This window comes from Oncorhynchus masou, chromosome 7 (genome assembly GCF_036934945.1).
Source record: "Oncorhynchus masou masou isolate Uvic2021 chromosome 7, UVic_Omas_1.1, whole genome shotgun sequence".
Taxonomy (NCBI): domain Eukaryota; kingdom Metazoa; phylum Chordata; class Actinopteri; order Salmoniformes; family Salmonidae; genus Oncorhynchus; species Oncorhynchus masou.
Genome location: NC_088218.1, coordinates 17463518 through 17480442, shown reverse-complemented (window position 1 = coordinate 17480442; position 16925 = coordinate 17463518). Strand labels below are relative to the sequence as shown.

Here is a 16925-nt window from a genome sequence, read left to right as displayed (position 1 = left end):
ATCATGAAGTGGAACGACATTTATTGGATATTTAAAACTTTTTTAACAAATCAACAACTGAAAAATTGGGCGTGCAAAATTATTCAGCCCCCTTAAGTTAATACTTTGTAGCGCCACCTTTTGCTGCGATTACAGCTGTAAGTCGATTGGGGTATGTCTCTATCAGTTTTGCACATCGAGAGACTGAAATTTTTTCCCATTCCTCCTTGCAAAACAGCTCGAGCTCAGTGAGGTTGGATTGAGAGCATTTGTGAACAGCAGTTTTCAGTTCTTTCCACAGATTCTCGATTGGATTCAGGTCTGGACTTTGACTTGGCCATTCTAACACCTGGATATGTTTATTTTTGAACCATTCCATTGTAGATTTTGCTTCATGTTTTGGATCATTGTCTTGTTGGAAGACAAATCTCCATCCCAGTCTCAGGTCTTTTGCAGACTCCATCAGGTTTTCCTCCAGAATGGTCCTGTATTTGGCTCCATCCATCTTCCCATCAATTTTAACCATCTTCCCTGTCCCTGCTGAAGAAAAGCAGGCCCAAACCATGATGCTGCCACCACCATGTTTGACAGTGGGTATGGTGTGTTCAGAATGATGAGCTGTGTTGCTTTTACACCAAACATAACGTTTTGCATTGTTGCCAAAAAGTTCAATTTTGGTTTCATCTGACCAGAGCACCTTCTTCCACATGTTTGGTGTGTCCCCCAGGTGGCTTGTGGCAAACTTTAAACGACACTTTTTATGGATATCTTTAAGAAATGGCTTTCTTATTGCCACTCTTCCATAAAGGCCAGATTTGTGCAATATACGACTGATTGTTGTCCTATGGAAAGAGTCTCCCACCTCAGCTTTAGATATCTACAGTTCATCCAGAGTGATCATGGGCCTCTTGGCTGCATCTCTGATCAGTCTTCTCCTTGTATGAGCTGAAAGTTTAGAGGGATGGCCAGGTCCTGGTAGATTTGCAGTGGTCTGATACTCCTTCCATTTCAATATTATCGCTTGCACAGTGCTCCTTGGGATGTTTAAAGCCTGGGAAATCTTTTTGTATCCAAATCCGGCTTTAAACTTCTTCACAACAGTATCTCGGACCTGCCTGGTGTGTTCCTTGTTCTTCATGATGCTCTCTGCGCTTTTAACGGACCTCTGAGACTATCACAGTGCAGGTGCATTTATACGGAGACTTGATTACACACAGGTGGATTGTATTTATCATCATTAGTCATTTAGGTCAACATTGGATCATTCAGAGATCCTCACTGAACTTCTGGAGAGAGTTTGCTGCACTGAAAGTAAAGGGGCTGAACATTTTTGCACGCCCAATTTTTCAGTTTTTAAATTTGTTAAAAAAGTTTGAAATATCCAATAAATGTCATTCCACTTCATGATTGTGTCCCACTTGTTGTTGATTCTTCACAAAAAAATACAGTTTTATATCTTTATGTTTGAAGCCTGAAATGTGGCACTGTAGATGCCAGGTGCGTAAGTTACAAATGGGCTTCTGTGGTTAGAAGCTTTTATGCTCAGTAATCTTGAAGGTGGTACTGAACACTTTGTATGCTTCCTGTCTGTGGTACTGTATATTTTATTCCTGTCTGTGGTACTCTTGAAATGATCTTGTGGTACTGAACACTGACTCTGTCTGTGGTATGAACACTGACCCTGTATATAGCTTCCTGTCTGTGGTACTGGCACTGACTCTTCCTGTCTGTGGTGCTGATACTGACTCTGCTTCCTGTCTGAACACTGGTACTGTATATAGCTTCCTCTCTGCTGAACACTGACCCTCCTGTATATACCCTGCTTCCTGTCTGTGGTGCTGACTCTGTATACACTGACACTGACCCTGTATATAGTTTCCTGTGGTGCTGTGGTATATAGTTTCTGTCTGTGGTGCACTGACCCTGTGTATATAGCTTCCTGCCTGTGGTACTGAACACTGACTCTGTATATAGCTTCCTGTCTGTGGTACTGGCACTGACTCTGTATATAGCTTCCTCTCTGTGGTGCTGAACACTGACCCTGTATATAGTTTCCTGTCTGTGGTGCTGAACACTGACTCTGTATATAGCTTCCTGTCTGTGGTACTGAACACTGACCCTGTATATAGCTTCCTGTCTGTGGTACTGAACACTGACCCTGTATATAGCTTCCTGTCTGTGGTACTGAACACTGACCCTGTATATAGCTTCCTCTCTGTGGTGCTGAACACTGACCCTGTATATAGTGCTGAACACTGACCCTGTATATAGTTTCCTGTCTGTGGTATATAGTTGTGGTGCTGAACACTGACCCTGTATATAGTTTCCTGTCTGTGGTGCTGAACACTGACCCTGTATATAGTTTCCTGTCTGTGGTACTGAACACTGACCCTGTATATAGTTTCCTGTCTGTGGTGCTGAACACTGACCCTGTATATAGGATCGTCTTTTATATCTTATTTCTTGTGTTTTTTGTGGTTGTTTTTTTAATAGTTGTATTACTAATTGGTATTGAATACAGCACTGTTGGGTAGGGCTTGCAACTTAAGCACTCTACTTGTTACCAATAAAATAATATATATATATATATTTTTGCAAATACTGTAACCAATGGAACTTTCTGAAGTGTAATGTGTGGAATGGAACTTTGTCTCAGTGTAATTCAATACATGTAGAGATACAAATAAGATGGAAGTTAAAAAAGAAAACAACAACAACACTCTGCTTAATGGGAGGAAGAGCTGAGTGTCAGGGACTGGTACTGACCTAGAACCTGGTAATCCCACGGGGATGTTGTGTGTGCCTGAGTCTCCAGGAAGCCTTATTGTCAAGGGCTTAATCTGCTGAAGGAGACGGAGGTTTACAGAGACTTTCTCTGTCCACTTCCACCTCCTCTCTGACAGACGTTTAGATCAGCTAGTGTTTGACTGACTGACTCTCTGGCTGGACGCACAGACAGCCAGTCCTGCTGCATCGTCAGCTATCCTTCAGTTTCTGCAGTGGCCCGGGATCGGTCCTTAGTGATTTCACTGCCTTGTCTCACCACATGAACCTTTTAGATCAGGGATCCACCTGAAGCTCTTGAAGTTTTCTTGTGAACCGTCAAGGAGGACTAGAGACATATTTCAAATCAGTACAGGATATTGAACAGGGACCTAAAGGGAATCAGGTGGGACCCACCAGTGGCTCGCGACCCACCGGTTTGGGAATCATTCGTTGACTGGACGTAAGGCAGGACCTTGGGCCTCTCTTTCCTTCAGCCTGTGGAGTAACTGGGCCTCAGGATGGAGTGCATAAAACATATTATAAAGAGCATGGTCTCTGTGACGGTTTGGGCGTACATCAAGGGCTACTGTAAACGCAATGGGTTGCTGACGCTCTCGGTCATCGCCGTGGTTTCTGGCTGTGTGCTTGGATTCTCCCTCCGCAGCTTCAACCTCTCCACGCAGGTACGGAGGCGCGCACTCACACACATACACATACACACACACACACAGCTATTGAGTCATGCAACAAGGTTTTGGCTCTAATGGGCCTAAGGTTTATAGCACTCAGGCATCCTACAGGGAGCTTTGCGTCTTAGACGGGGTGGTAGTGTTAACACAGAGGGCTCTGGGTCTTAGACGGGGTGGTAGTGTTAACACAGAGGGCTCTGGGTCTTAGACAGGGTGGTAGTGTTAACACAGAGGGCTCTGGGTCTTAGACGGGGTGGTAGTGTTAACACAGAGGGCTCTGGGTCTTAGACAGGGTGGTAGTGTTAACACAGAGGGCTCTGGGTCTTAGACGGGGTGGTAGTGTTAACACAGAGGGCTCTGGGTCTTAGACAGGGTGGTAGTGTTAACACAGAGGGCTCTGGGTCTTAGACAGGGTGATAGTGTTAACACAGAGGGCTCTTGATCTTAGACAGGGTGGTAGTGTTAACACAGAGGGCTCTGGGTCTTAGACAGGGTGGTAGTGTTAACACAGAGGGCTCTGGATCTTAGACAGGGTGATAGTGTTAACACAGAGGGCTCTGGGTCTTAGACAGGGTGGTAATGTTAACACAGAGGGCTCTGGGTCTTAGACAGGGTGGTAGTGTTAACACAGAGGGCTCTGGGTCTTAGACAGGGTGGTAGTGTTAACACAGAGGGCTCTGGATCTTAGACAGGGTGGTAGTGTTAACACAGAGGGCTCTGGGTCTTAGACAGGGTGGTAGTGTTAACACAGAGGGCTCTGGGTCTTAGACAGGGTGGTAGTGTTAACACAGAGGGCTCTGGGTCTTAGACAGGGTGGTAGTGTTAACACAGAGGGCTCTGGGTCTTAGACAGGGTGGTAGTGTTAACACAGAGGGCTCTGGGTCTTAGACAGGGTGGTAGTGTTAACACAGAGGGCTCTGGGTCTTAGACAGGGTGGTAGTGTTAACACAGAGGGCTCTGGGTCTTAGACAGGGTGGTAGTGTTAACACAGAGGGCTCTGGGTCTTAGACAGGGTGATAGTGTTAACACAGAGGGCTCTGGGTCTTAGACAGGGTGGTAGTGTTAACACAGAGGGCTTTGGGTCTTAGACAGGGTGGTAGTCTGGGTCTTAGACAGGGTGATAGTGTTAACACAGAGGGCTCTGGGTCTTAGACAGGGTGATAGTGTTAACACAGAGGGCCTTGGGTCTTAGACAGAGGGACAGTAAACCATTGAGGGGTTGCTTGAGAGGGCCTTGGGTTTTAAACAGGGTGGTAGTGTTAACACAGAGGGCTTTGGGTTTTAGACAGAGGGATAGTAAACCACTGAGGGGTTGCTTGAGAGGGCCTTGGGTTTTAGACAGGGTGATAGTGTTAACACAGAGGGCTCTGGGTTTTAGACAGAGGGACAGTAAACCACTGAGGGGTTGGTTGAGAGGGCCTTGCACTGGCATGGTGCAGACGGAGACCAAAGAGAGAGTGACCAGCAAGACACTTTCACAACGCATAAAACCCTGTCTCACAAAGCTTGTACCATATTGTTGACATGGGAAACTACTCTGACTGCAGATCGATAACTGCTGTATTGAATTCAGAACAGATGTAATGCAACAGTATCAACTGAACCATAACCTGCACATGCCAGTTATACAGTACTGATTCAGCTAGCTACAGTAGAGGCTGGACCATTCAACTGCTCTACCTGGGTCAATAGTAGCCATGGTGATCCAACACTTGACATCCACTATTTCAGTAGTGGATTAATGGGTCAGCAGCTTCTAATTATCTGAAGCACTGTTGTAATCTGCATCTGCGCTAACCTCAACCTGTCAACAAATACACAGCATCAAACATAGCCCAATGGGAAAGCACGTCACCTGAGAATGATTGATTGATTGAACTTTATTAGTCATGTAAAATCATGTAACACAATGTAAAACAATAAATATATAACATACCAGGCACCATACCAAGAAGTGGGTTTGACTTAGCCTGGTACAATGGAACAAATGGAATAGTCCCTAAAGTTCAAACTTTGCACACCTCATGTATTTTACCTACTGTATGTATTTGCCCCAGGTCTGCCATGTACAGCTTGTCCCCTGACCCAGAGTGTTGTGTGTCTCCCCTTTCCAGGCTAAGATCTACTTCTCGTTCCCTGGAGAACTGCTGATGAGAATGTTGAAGATGCTGATCCTGCCTCTCATCACGTCCAGGTAGCACATCATCACTACTGTCTGTTCCCCATGTCCCTACTGCTCTTCTCCCTGGTCTACACCACAACCCATGCTACTTCAATAGAACGCTCTATACATTTATAATGGAATTACAACCCTAAATGAATCATCTCGGAGTCGTAAAGAAAGAGAATGCGATCAGAATGCTGTAAGAATCCTGATGAAATAGAATGATATGAATGCTCTATGAGTTCTAACGGAACAGAACGCTAAATTAATACTCTAGGGGTTCTCCTTAGATAGAATGCCATCAAAATACTCTCTGAATTCGAATGGAATACAACACTGACTGAATGCTCTATGAATCCTAACTCCGTGGCCAGTCTGATGTCGGGGCTGTCAGCCATGGACACTAAGGCCAGCGGGCGGCTGGGGGTGCTAACCATCACTTACTACCTGTGGACCACCTTCATCGCTGTCATCGTCGGCATCATCCTGGTGCTGGTCATCCACCCTGGTACGGGCACAGAGAAGGACGGGCACAGAGGAGGGTCAGGGCCCGTTATGACTTCTGCTGACGCTCTGCTGGACCTCATCAGGTACATATGCACACAAGCAAGCATTTACCCACACACACACGCAAACACGCACGGACAGACACACACACGCAAACACGCACGGACAGACACACACACTCACAAATGAGCACATTTGCACATACACATGGCGAGGGATCTTGAGGGGCATATTTGAATAGGATGGCCAACAGACACACTGCCTCTATCAGTAGTTGGCAGTACCAGATTCCAGAGTTTCCTGTCTTTAGTCAGTCTAAGATGTTTAGCAGCCACCTTTTCATCCTTAACATCCCTCATGGGACGAGATTCCAGATTTCCACGAGACTCAGGCAACAGATTCTGACTGCTCTGCTAACACAGACGTTTGAAATAATAAAATATTTGATATTCGTATCTTCCTGTCGGGGTTTGTGTTGATTAACCCATAAATAATCCAGCCAATCAGTCAACTTAGTGAACTCCAGTTTACCTCAGCTAAGTATAAACCATAAAGGTTTTGTAGGGCCTGGGACTCAACAAAAGGCACGTTGTATACAAGAGCATTGCATTATGGAAAAATATGCCTTGTAAAGGCAATGTTCCTGGCGTTGGTGGATATTGCATTCATGGTGAACGGATGCCAGCTCAAGCGTAATTTACTTTTAAAAGTCAAGGGCAATGGGTTTGTCCACAAAGCTCCTTTGATTGAATCCCCAACCTGGTCTCAGAGCATTTTGAATTATTCTGTACGTAAATAGGTTGTAAATAGCATTTAAAACAACAACACCAGTACAAACAAAGATACTGTATCTACATATATTTCAGCATGTATCCCTGGAAAAACATAGCTTTTCCCCAAAAAAGTGGTCTCTTGGCACAACTTACCCTGGGTATGGGGTAAGTTGAGTTGTGGGACAGGGTAAGTTTAGCCGCCTACACATTTCTCTACTGAATTAAATATTACCACTACTTTTTTAAAACTATGTCTATCTTTATTTCCCAAACACAATTCAACACAATCACTTTTTTGTATTTGAATAATTTTAAGCATCTTTTAACACAGACATAACACCTAATTAACACTGTACTTTTAAAAACTCTTTTAACATAGACCAGGCCCTGTAGTTACCTCATAACCCAGCAATAATGCCTTCCATTACAACGCTTCAACTTGCCATGGCTCAACCATTGGTTCGACATACCACAAGGCAAACATTTAGACTGTATTAGCCCACACATGATGCACTTTCATGCAGGTTCAGGACCTCATATTGAAGCTTATAGAGACCCCAATAATTTTTTTAAATGATCTACTTTGGTTTAGATACAAGCATCATGGAACCTCTAACACAATACATTCATTTGACTTGTTGAAAATCCATTTTTTGGACCTAACATTCTTACCAATTTTTCCATGTGGTTTCTTCCTTCACAGGCTCCATAAAATCATGACCTCTTCCTAAATATTTGGTTAAATTATACATTTGGTATGTGGTTTCCAAGAAACAAGGGTGGCTCGACTTACCCCTTTGGCTCAACTTACCCCGGTGACGACTAAGTCTCTATCTTCTCAGAACACACAGTGTCCTACATGCTTTACCCAGAACACACTGCAGGGCGGTCGAGGACCGGCAGTGGCTTAGGCCCTCCGTGTGAAGAACCCTCCAAAGCCCAGAGGATTATGGGTATTTTTAGTGAAAGCTGTGTACAGGCGGGCGGATGTAGGCTGTATGACTGTCAGAGGTGCTTTAGGTCATTTGTCACACGTCTGATAGGCTGACTGGCCCTGGGGCAGTGACCTTAACATGATCCTTTATGAATACAGGCCTCCTAATGATGAGGACTCTTAACCACCAACACAGGCAACCAGCCTGGAGATGTTACCACATTGTGACATCATTCTTACAACTTTATTATTTCGACACACTAATGAGGAAGACTGCAGAACAGCTGAAACATACTGACTGTGCAAGAGAATATGAGACCAACTATGAAGAGAAGTCATTTGGTCAACAACGACCCTAGTCAGAGCAACGAAGTCATTTGGTCAACAACGACCCTAGTCAGAGCAACGAAGTCATTTAGTCAACAACGACCCTAGTCAGAGCAACGACTTTGGCTTTTGGGAAATGTAAACTCTTGGTGTCCTTGTGTCTATCTACAAGTTTTGTGGTCTGCTTGACAGCTTAAAGGGATACTTCTGGATTTTGGCAATGAGGCCCCTTTATCTACTTCCCCGGAGCCAGATGAACTCGTGGGTACCATTTTTATGTCTCTATGAAGGAAATTAGAGGTAGTTTCACAAGCCAATGCTAACCAGCGTTAGCGCAATGACTGGAAGTCTATGAGTATCTGCCAGCATGCTCTCTGTCCAGGGTCTTGTTAAGTCTTTCTGAGACAGAACACCTCTTGGCTTCTGGCAGGACCAGGAGAAATGGACCCTAATCAGGATAAAATTGAGACAGAAAGCAGATACCCCAACCTTCTGACATGTTATAAGCTCAGTGTGACTTCAGGACAGGGCTACCGGAATACAGGGTCAGCAGAATAGAATAGATTGTTTTATTATCACCCCCATTACCCAGGAAATAACTCCCATCATATAAACAGTGTTATTATCACCCCCATTACCCAGGAAATAACTCCCATCATATAAACAGTGTTATTATCAGGGGAATAACTCCCATCATATAAACAGTGTTATTATCACCCCCATTACTCAGGGAATAACTCCCATCATATAAACAGTGTTATTATCACCCCCATTACTCAGGGAATAACTAACTCCCATCATATAAATCAGTGTTATTATCACCCCCATTACTCAGGGAATAACTCCCATCATATAAACAGTGTTATTATCACCCCATTACCTCCCATCATATAAACAGTGTTATTATCACCCCCATTACTCAGGGAATAACTCCCATCATATAAACAGTGTTATTATCACCCCCATTACTCAGGGAATAACTCCCATCATATAAACAGTGTTATTATCACCCGATTACACAGGGAATAACTCCCATCATATAAACAGTGTTATTATCACCCCCATTACTCAGGGAATAACTCCCATCATATAAACAGTGTTATTATCACCCCCATTACATCATATAATAAACAGTGTTATTATCACCCCCATTACTCAGGGAATAACTCCCATCATATAAACAGTGTTATTATCACCCCCATTACTCAGGGAATAACTCCCATCATATAAACAGTGTTATTATCACCCCCATTACTCAGGGAATAACTCCCATCATATAAACAGTGTTATTATCACCCCCATTACTCAGGGAATAACTCCCATCATATAAACAGTGTTATTATCACCCCCATTATAAAACTCCCATCATATAAACAAATCAGTGTTATTATCACCCCCATTACTCAGGGAATAACTCCCATCATATAAACAGTGTTATTAAACAGTGTTATTATCACCCCCATTACTCAGGGAATAACTCCCATCATATAAACAGTGTTATTATCACCCCCATTACTCAGGGAATAACTCCCATCATATAAACAGTGTTATTATCACCCCCATTACTCAGGGAATAACTCCCATCATATAAACAGTGTTATTATCACCCCCATTACTCAGGGAATAACTCCCATCATATAAACAGTGTTATTATCACCCCCATTACTCAGGGAATAACTCCCATCATATAAACAGTGTTATTATCACCCCCATTACTCAGGGAATAACTCCCATCATATAAACAGTGTTATTATCACCCCCATTACTCAGGGAATAACTCCCATCATATAAACAGTGTTATTATCACCCCCATTACTCAGGGAATAACTCCCATCATATAAACATTGTTATTATCACCCCCATTACTCAGGAATAACTCCCATCATATAAACAGTGTTATTATCACCCCCATTAATAACTCCCATCATATAAACAGGGAATAACTCCTCATCATATAAACAGTGTTATTATCACCCCATTACTCAGGGAATAACTCCCATCATATAAACAGTGTTATTATCACCCCCATTACTCAGGGAATAACTCCCATCATATAAACAGTGTTATTATCACCCCCATTACTCAGGGAATAACTCCCATCATATAAACAGTGTTATTAAACAGGGTTATCATATAAACAGTGTTATTATCACCCCCATTACTCAGGGAATAACTCCCATCATATAAACAGTGTTATTATCACCCCCATTACTCAGGGAATAACTCCCATCATATAAACAGTGTTATTATCACCCCATTACTCATCATATAAACAGGAATAACTCCCATCATATAAACAGTGTTATTATCACCCCCATTACTCAGGGAATAACTCAGGGAATAACATCATATAAACAGTGTTATTATCACCCCCATTACTCAGGGAATAACTCCCATCATATAAACAGTGTTATTATCACCCCCATTACCCAGGGAATAACTCCCATCATATAAACAGTGTTATTATCACCCCATTACTCAGGGAATAACTCCCATCATATAAACAGTGTTATTATCACCCCCATTACTCAGGGAATAACTCCCATCATATAAACAGTGTTATTATCACCCCCATTACTCAGGGAATAACTCCCATCATATAAACAGTGTTTATCACCCCATTATATCATATAAACAGTGTTATTACTTACTCAGGGAATAACTCCCATCATATAAACAGTGTTATTATCATATAAACAGTATAAACAGTGTTATTATCACCCCATTACTCAGGGAATAACTCCCATCATATAAACAGTGTTATTATCACCCCATTACTCAGGGAATAACTCCCACATCATATAAACATATAAACAGTGTTATTATCACCCCATTACTCAGGGAATAACTCCCATCATATAAACAGTGTTATTATCACCCCCATTACTCAGGGAATAACTCCCATCATATAAACAGTGTTATTATCACCCCCATTACTCAGGGAATAACTCCCATCATATAAACAGTGTTATTATCACCCCCATTACTCAGGGAATAACTCCCATCATATAAACAGTGTTATTATCACCCCCATTACTCAGGGAATAACTCCCATCATATAAACAGTGTTATTATCACCCCATTACTCAGGGAATAACTCCCATCATATAAACAGTGTTATTATCACCCCCATTACTCAGGGAATAACTCCCATCATATAAACAGTGTTATTATCACCCCATTACTCAGGGAATAACTCCCATCATATAAACAGTGTTATTATCACCCCCATTACCCAGGTTATTATCACCCCCATTACTCATAACTACATCATATAAACAGAATAACTCCCATCATATAAACAGTGTTATTATCACCCCATTACTCAGGGAATAACTAATATAAACATCATATAAACATTATAAACAGTGTTATTATCACCCCATTACTCAGGGAATAACTCCCATCATATAAACAGTGTTATTATCACCCCATTACCCAGGGAATAACTCCCATCATATAAACAGTGTTATTATCACCCCATTACCCAGGGAATAACTCCCATCATATAAACAGTGTTATTATCACCCCATTACCCAGGGAATAACTCCCATCATATAAACAGTGTATTATCACCCCATTACTCAGGGAATAACTCCCAACATCCCCATTACTCAGGGAATATATAAACAGTGTTAATACTGTTGTAGACTTTATGATTTAAACATGTTATTCTCCCTTTGCCAGGAACATGATTCCCTCCAATCTGATAGAGGCAACTTTTCAACAGTACCGTACCGTACAGACCTGGTGCCCATAGTGGCCTCCAGTTTGGTGGAGTCCCAGGCCAACTACGTCTACGTGATGCCCGACCACAACAACCCTCAGCTGGGCCACCCTGTCTTCCTGGAGATCACCCCAGCTCCAGACATCAAGTACAAGATCGTCCCTGGCCACAGCTCTGGCATGAACGTACTGGGGATTGTCATCTTCTCTGCTACTATGGGTGAGAGTGTGTGAGTGTGTGAGTGTGTGAGTGAGTGAGTGAGTGAGTGAGTGAGTGAGTGAGTGAGTGAGTGAGTGACACACACAATGCATGAATGAACACACACAAATGACATACTGGATACACAAGTACACACACACACCCTTCCAATCACGCCTGTTTCTGACCCTGTGTGGTTTCTCTGTGCAGGCCTGCTCCTGGGGAAGATGGGCGAGAGAGGCGCTCCATTGGTCAATGTGTGTCAGTGTGTCAACGAGTGTGTTATGAAGATCATCAATGCTGCCATGTGGTGAGTTGTTGAGACACACAGCAGTCACCTGTCTGAACTCTCCTTCACATGTTAAAGTCTGGTAATCCTGATCTGGAGGATTGAGAATGGGAGGATTCATTTAGATTGAGATTGGATCTCACCAACACATCTTCCTCCCTCCCCCTTCGTCATTAGCTCAGTTTCTGTCTGCATTTCAGGTGTGGCAGGTCATCAAGGTGAGCCAGGTCAACCCAACGCTGCTTTACTTCTTAGGAAGCCCAAAACACAGGTGGCATGACAACGCCTGGTGAACAGAGACTGAATCACAAGGGCCCGTTGCTTGCTTGCCTCTTTTATTTTTAGGTATTTATCATTTATTGATCTTTTTCCAGGTATTTCCCTTTCGGCATTGTGTTCCTGGTAGCAGGGAAGATCCTGGACATGCATGACCCCGCCCACCTGGGAGAGAAGCTGGGGATGTACTTCATCACGGTGTTAGCCGGCCTGTTTGTCCACGGACTCATCCTGCTACCGCTCTTCTACTTTGTAATCACACGCAAAAACCCCTTCACCTACATCAGAGGCCTGCTACAGGCTCTGGTAATCGCCCTGGCAACCTCCTCCAGTTCTGCCACCCTGCCCATCACCATGAAGTGTCTGTTGGAGAACTGTGGAGTGGACAGACAGATCGCCAGGTTTGTCCTTCCAGTGGGAGCCACCATCAACATGGACGGGACAGCCCTCTACGAGGCCGTGGCAGCCATTTTTATCGCTCAGGTCAACGAGTACGAACTGGACTTTGGTCAGCTGGTCACCATCAGGTCAGGACTGTCTACACAAGCACTCTCTCTGTCTCTCACACTCACACCGTTAGTTACCTTCTGTCACAGCAGCCACACACACACACCCACCTTAGTTACCTTCTGTCACTGCAACCAAACACACACACCCACCCTTAGTTACCTTCTGTCACTGCAACCACACACACACACCCACCCTTAGTTACCTTCTGTCACAGCAACCACACACACACACCCACCCTTAGTTACCTTCTGTCACAGCAGCCACACACACACACACACACACACACCCACCCTTAGTTACCTTCTGTCACAGCACCCACACACACACGCACGCACGCAAACACACACACACACACACACACACACACACACACACACACACACACACACACACACACACACACACACACACACACACACACACCCACCCTGACCCTACGCTTGTCTCTTCAGTATCACAGCAGCCACACACACACACACCCACCCTTAGTTACCTTCTGTCACTGCAACCACACACGCACACACACACACACACACACACACACCCCTGACCCTACGCTTGTCTCTTCAGTATCACAGCGACAGCGGCCAGTATCGGTGCTGCTGGGATTCCGCAGGCGGGCCTGGTTACCATGGTGATCGTCTTGACCTCTGTGGGGCTTCCTCCCGCTGACATCACACTGATCGTGGCCATCGACTGGGTCCTGTAAGTGTCTGACCGTGAGAGAGTTTGTGGACTGAGTCCTGTGAGCATCTGACAGAAACCCGCCATAGATACTTTAAACAGTAAATCTATGTTCCCTCTGTTGGTTGTGTCTGGCAGGGATCGTTTCAGGACCATGATCAATGTGTTGGGAGACGCTCTGGCTGCAGGCATCATGTGTCACCTCTGTAAGAAGGACTTTGAGAGGAGGGAGTCAAACGCTAACTCTGCCCGGGTAACAGCTCTATACCAGCTTTACACTGACTCCAGCCCGAACCCCTCTACAATACAACTATATACCACCTTTACACTGACCCCAGCCCTAACCCCTCTACAATACAACTATATACCAGCTTTATATTGACCCCAGCACTAACCCCTCTACAATACAACTATATACCAGCTTTACACTGACCCCAGCCCTAACCCCTCTACAATACAACTCTATATCACCTTTACACTGACCCCAGCACTAACCCCTCTACAATACAACTCTATACCACCTTTACACTGACCCCAGCCCTTCTACCCCAGCCCTAACCCCTCTACAATACAACTATATACCAGCACTTTACACTGACCCCAGCACTAACCCCTCTACAATTACACTGACCCCAGCCCTAACCCCTCTACACATACAACTCTATACCACCTTTATATTGACCCCAGCCCTAACCCCTCAATACAACTCTATATATACAACCCTAACCCCTACAATACAACTCACCTTTACACTGACCCCAGCCCTAACCCCTCTACAATACAACTCTATACCACCTTTACACTGACCCCAGCCCTAACCCCTCTACAATACAACTATATACCACCTTTATATTGACCCCAGCCCTAACCCCTCTACAATACAACTCTATACCACCTTTACACTGACCCCAGCCCTAACCCCTCTACAATACAACTATATACCAGCTTTATGACCCCAGCCTAACCCCTCTACAATACAACTATATACCAGCTTTACACTGACCCCAGCCCTAACCCCTCTACAATACAACTCTATACCACCTTTACACTGACCCCAGCCCTAACCCCTCTACAATACAACTATATACCAGCAGTTTACACTGACCCCAGCCCTTTACACTGACCCCAGCCCTAACCCCTCTACAATACAACTCTATACCAGCTTTACACTGACCCCAGCCCTAACCCCCCCTCTACAATACAACTATATACCACCTTTATATTGACCCCAGCCCTAACCCCTCTACAATACAACTATATACTATACCAGCCCTTTACACTGACCCCAGCCCTAACCCCTCTACAATACAACTATATACCACCTTTATATTGACCCCAGCCCTAACCCCTCTACAATACAACTCTATACCAGCTTTACACTGACCCCAGCCCTAACCCCTCTACAATACAACTATATACCACCTTTACACTGACCCCAGCCCTAACCCCTCTACAATACAACTAACCCCTATACCACCTTTATACTGACCCCAGCCCTAACCCCTCTACAATACAACTACCAACACAACTGACCCCAGCCCTAACCCCTCTACAATACAACTATATACCACCTTTATATTGACCCCAGCCCTAACCCCTCTACAATACAACTATATACCAGCTTTACACTGACCCCAGCCCTAACCCCTCTACAATACAACTATATACCAGCTTTACACTGACCCCAGCCCTAACCCCTCTACAATACAACTATATACCACCTTTATATTGACCCCAGCCCTAACCCCTTTACACTGACCCCAGCCCTAACCCCTCTACAATACAACTATATACCAGCTTTATACTGACCCCAGCCCTAACCCCTCTACAATACAACTATATACCAGCTTTACACTGACCCCAGCCCTAACCCCTCTACAATACAACTATATACCACTATATACTTTACACTGACCCCAGCCCTAACCCCTCTACAATACAACTATATACCAGCTTTACACTGACCCCAGCCCTAACCCCCCTCTACAATACAACTATATACCAGCTTTACACTGACCCCAGCACTAACCCCTCTACAATACAACTATATACCACCTTTACAATACAACTGACCAGCTTTAGCCCTAACCCCTCTACAATACAACTATATACCAGCTTTACACTGACCCCAGCCCTAACCCCTCTACAATACAACTATATACCAGCTTTACACTGACCCCAGCCCTAACCCCTCTACAATACAACTATATACCACCTTTATATTGACCCCAGCCCTAACCCCTCTACAATACAACTATATACCAGCTTTACACTGACCCCAGCACTAACCCCTCTACAATACAACTATATACCAGCTTTACACTGACCCCAGCCCTAACCCCTCTACAATACAACTCTATATCACCTTTACACTGACCCCAGCCCTAACCCCTCTACAATACAACTATATACCACCTTTACACTGACCCCAGCCCTAACCCCAACTCTACAATACAACTCTATACCACCTTTACACTGACCCCAGCCCTAACCCCTCTACAATACAACTATATACCACCTTTACACTGACCCCAGCCCTAACCCCTCTACAATACAACTATATACCACCTTTACACTGACCCCAGCCCTAACCCCTCTACAATACAACTCTATACCACCTTTATATTAACCCCAGCCCTAACCCCTCTACAATACAACTATATACCAGCTTTACACTGACCCCAGCCCTAACCCCTCTACAATACAACTATATACCAGCTTTACACTGACCCCAGCCCTAACCCCTCTACAATACAACTATATACCAGCTTTACACTGACCCCAGCCCTAACCCCTCTACAATACAACTATATACCAGCTTTACACTGACCCCAGCACTAACCCCTCTACAATACAACTATATCATACCATGTTTAAATGTGTTTGAATCTGCTCTTTGACTAACTGTGCTCTGTCTGTCTGTCTGTCTGTCTTGTGCAGAGGGACACAGTGATCTCCTTCGGTGGCCAGAGTGTCCAGAGTTGTGCCCTGTCCGAGGCTCCTCTCATGGACTATGCCCATCGTTGTGACTATGTCTACGAGGTGGAAGGTGACTTTGTCACAGAGAAATCTGGCCCCACTTACAACCTGTGTCAGGTTTAG

At 44.3% G+C, this 16925-nt stretch overlaps 1 protein-coding gene across 1 annotated transcript; it reads left to right on the top strand.

Moving 5' to 3' along the window:
* Positions 1-3263: 3263 nt before the first annotated feature.
* On the top strand, positions 3264-16925 carry slc1a8b (solute carrier family 1 member 8b). The gene is given in 10 exon segments (XM_064970134.1): positions 3264-3428; positions 5549-5628; positions 5973-6188; positions 11827-11872; positions 11875-12085; positions 12275-12374; positions 12728-13156; positions 13710-13844; positions 13962-14076; positions 16764-16925. Coding segments are annotated over 10 exon segments (1659 nt in total).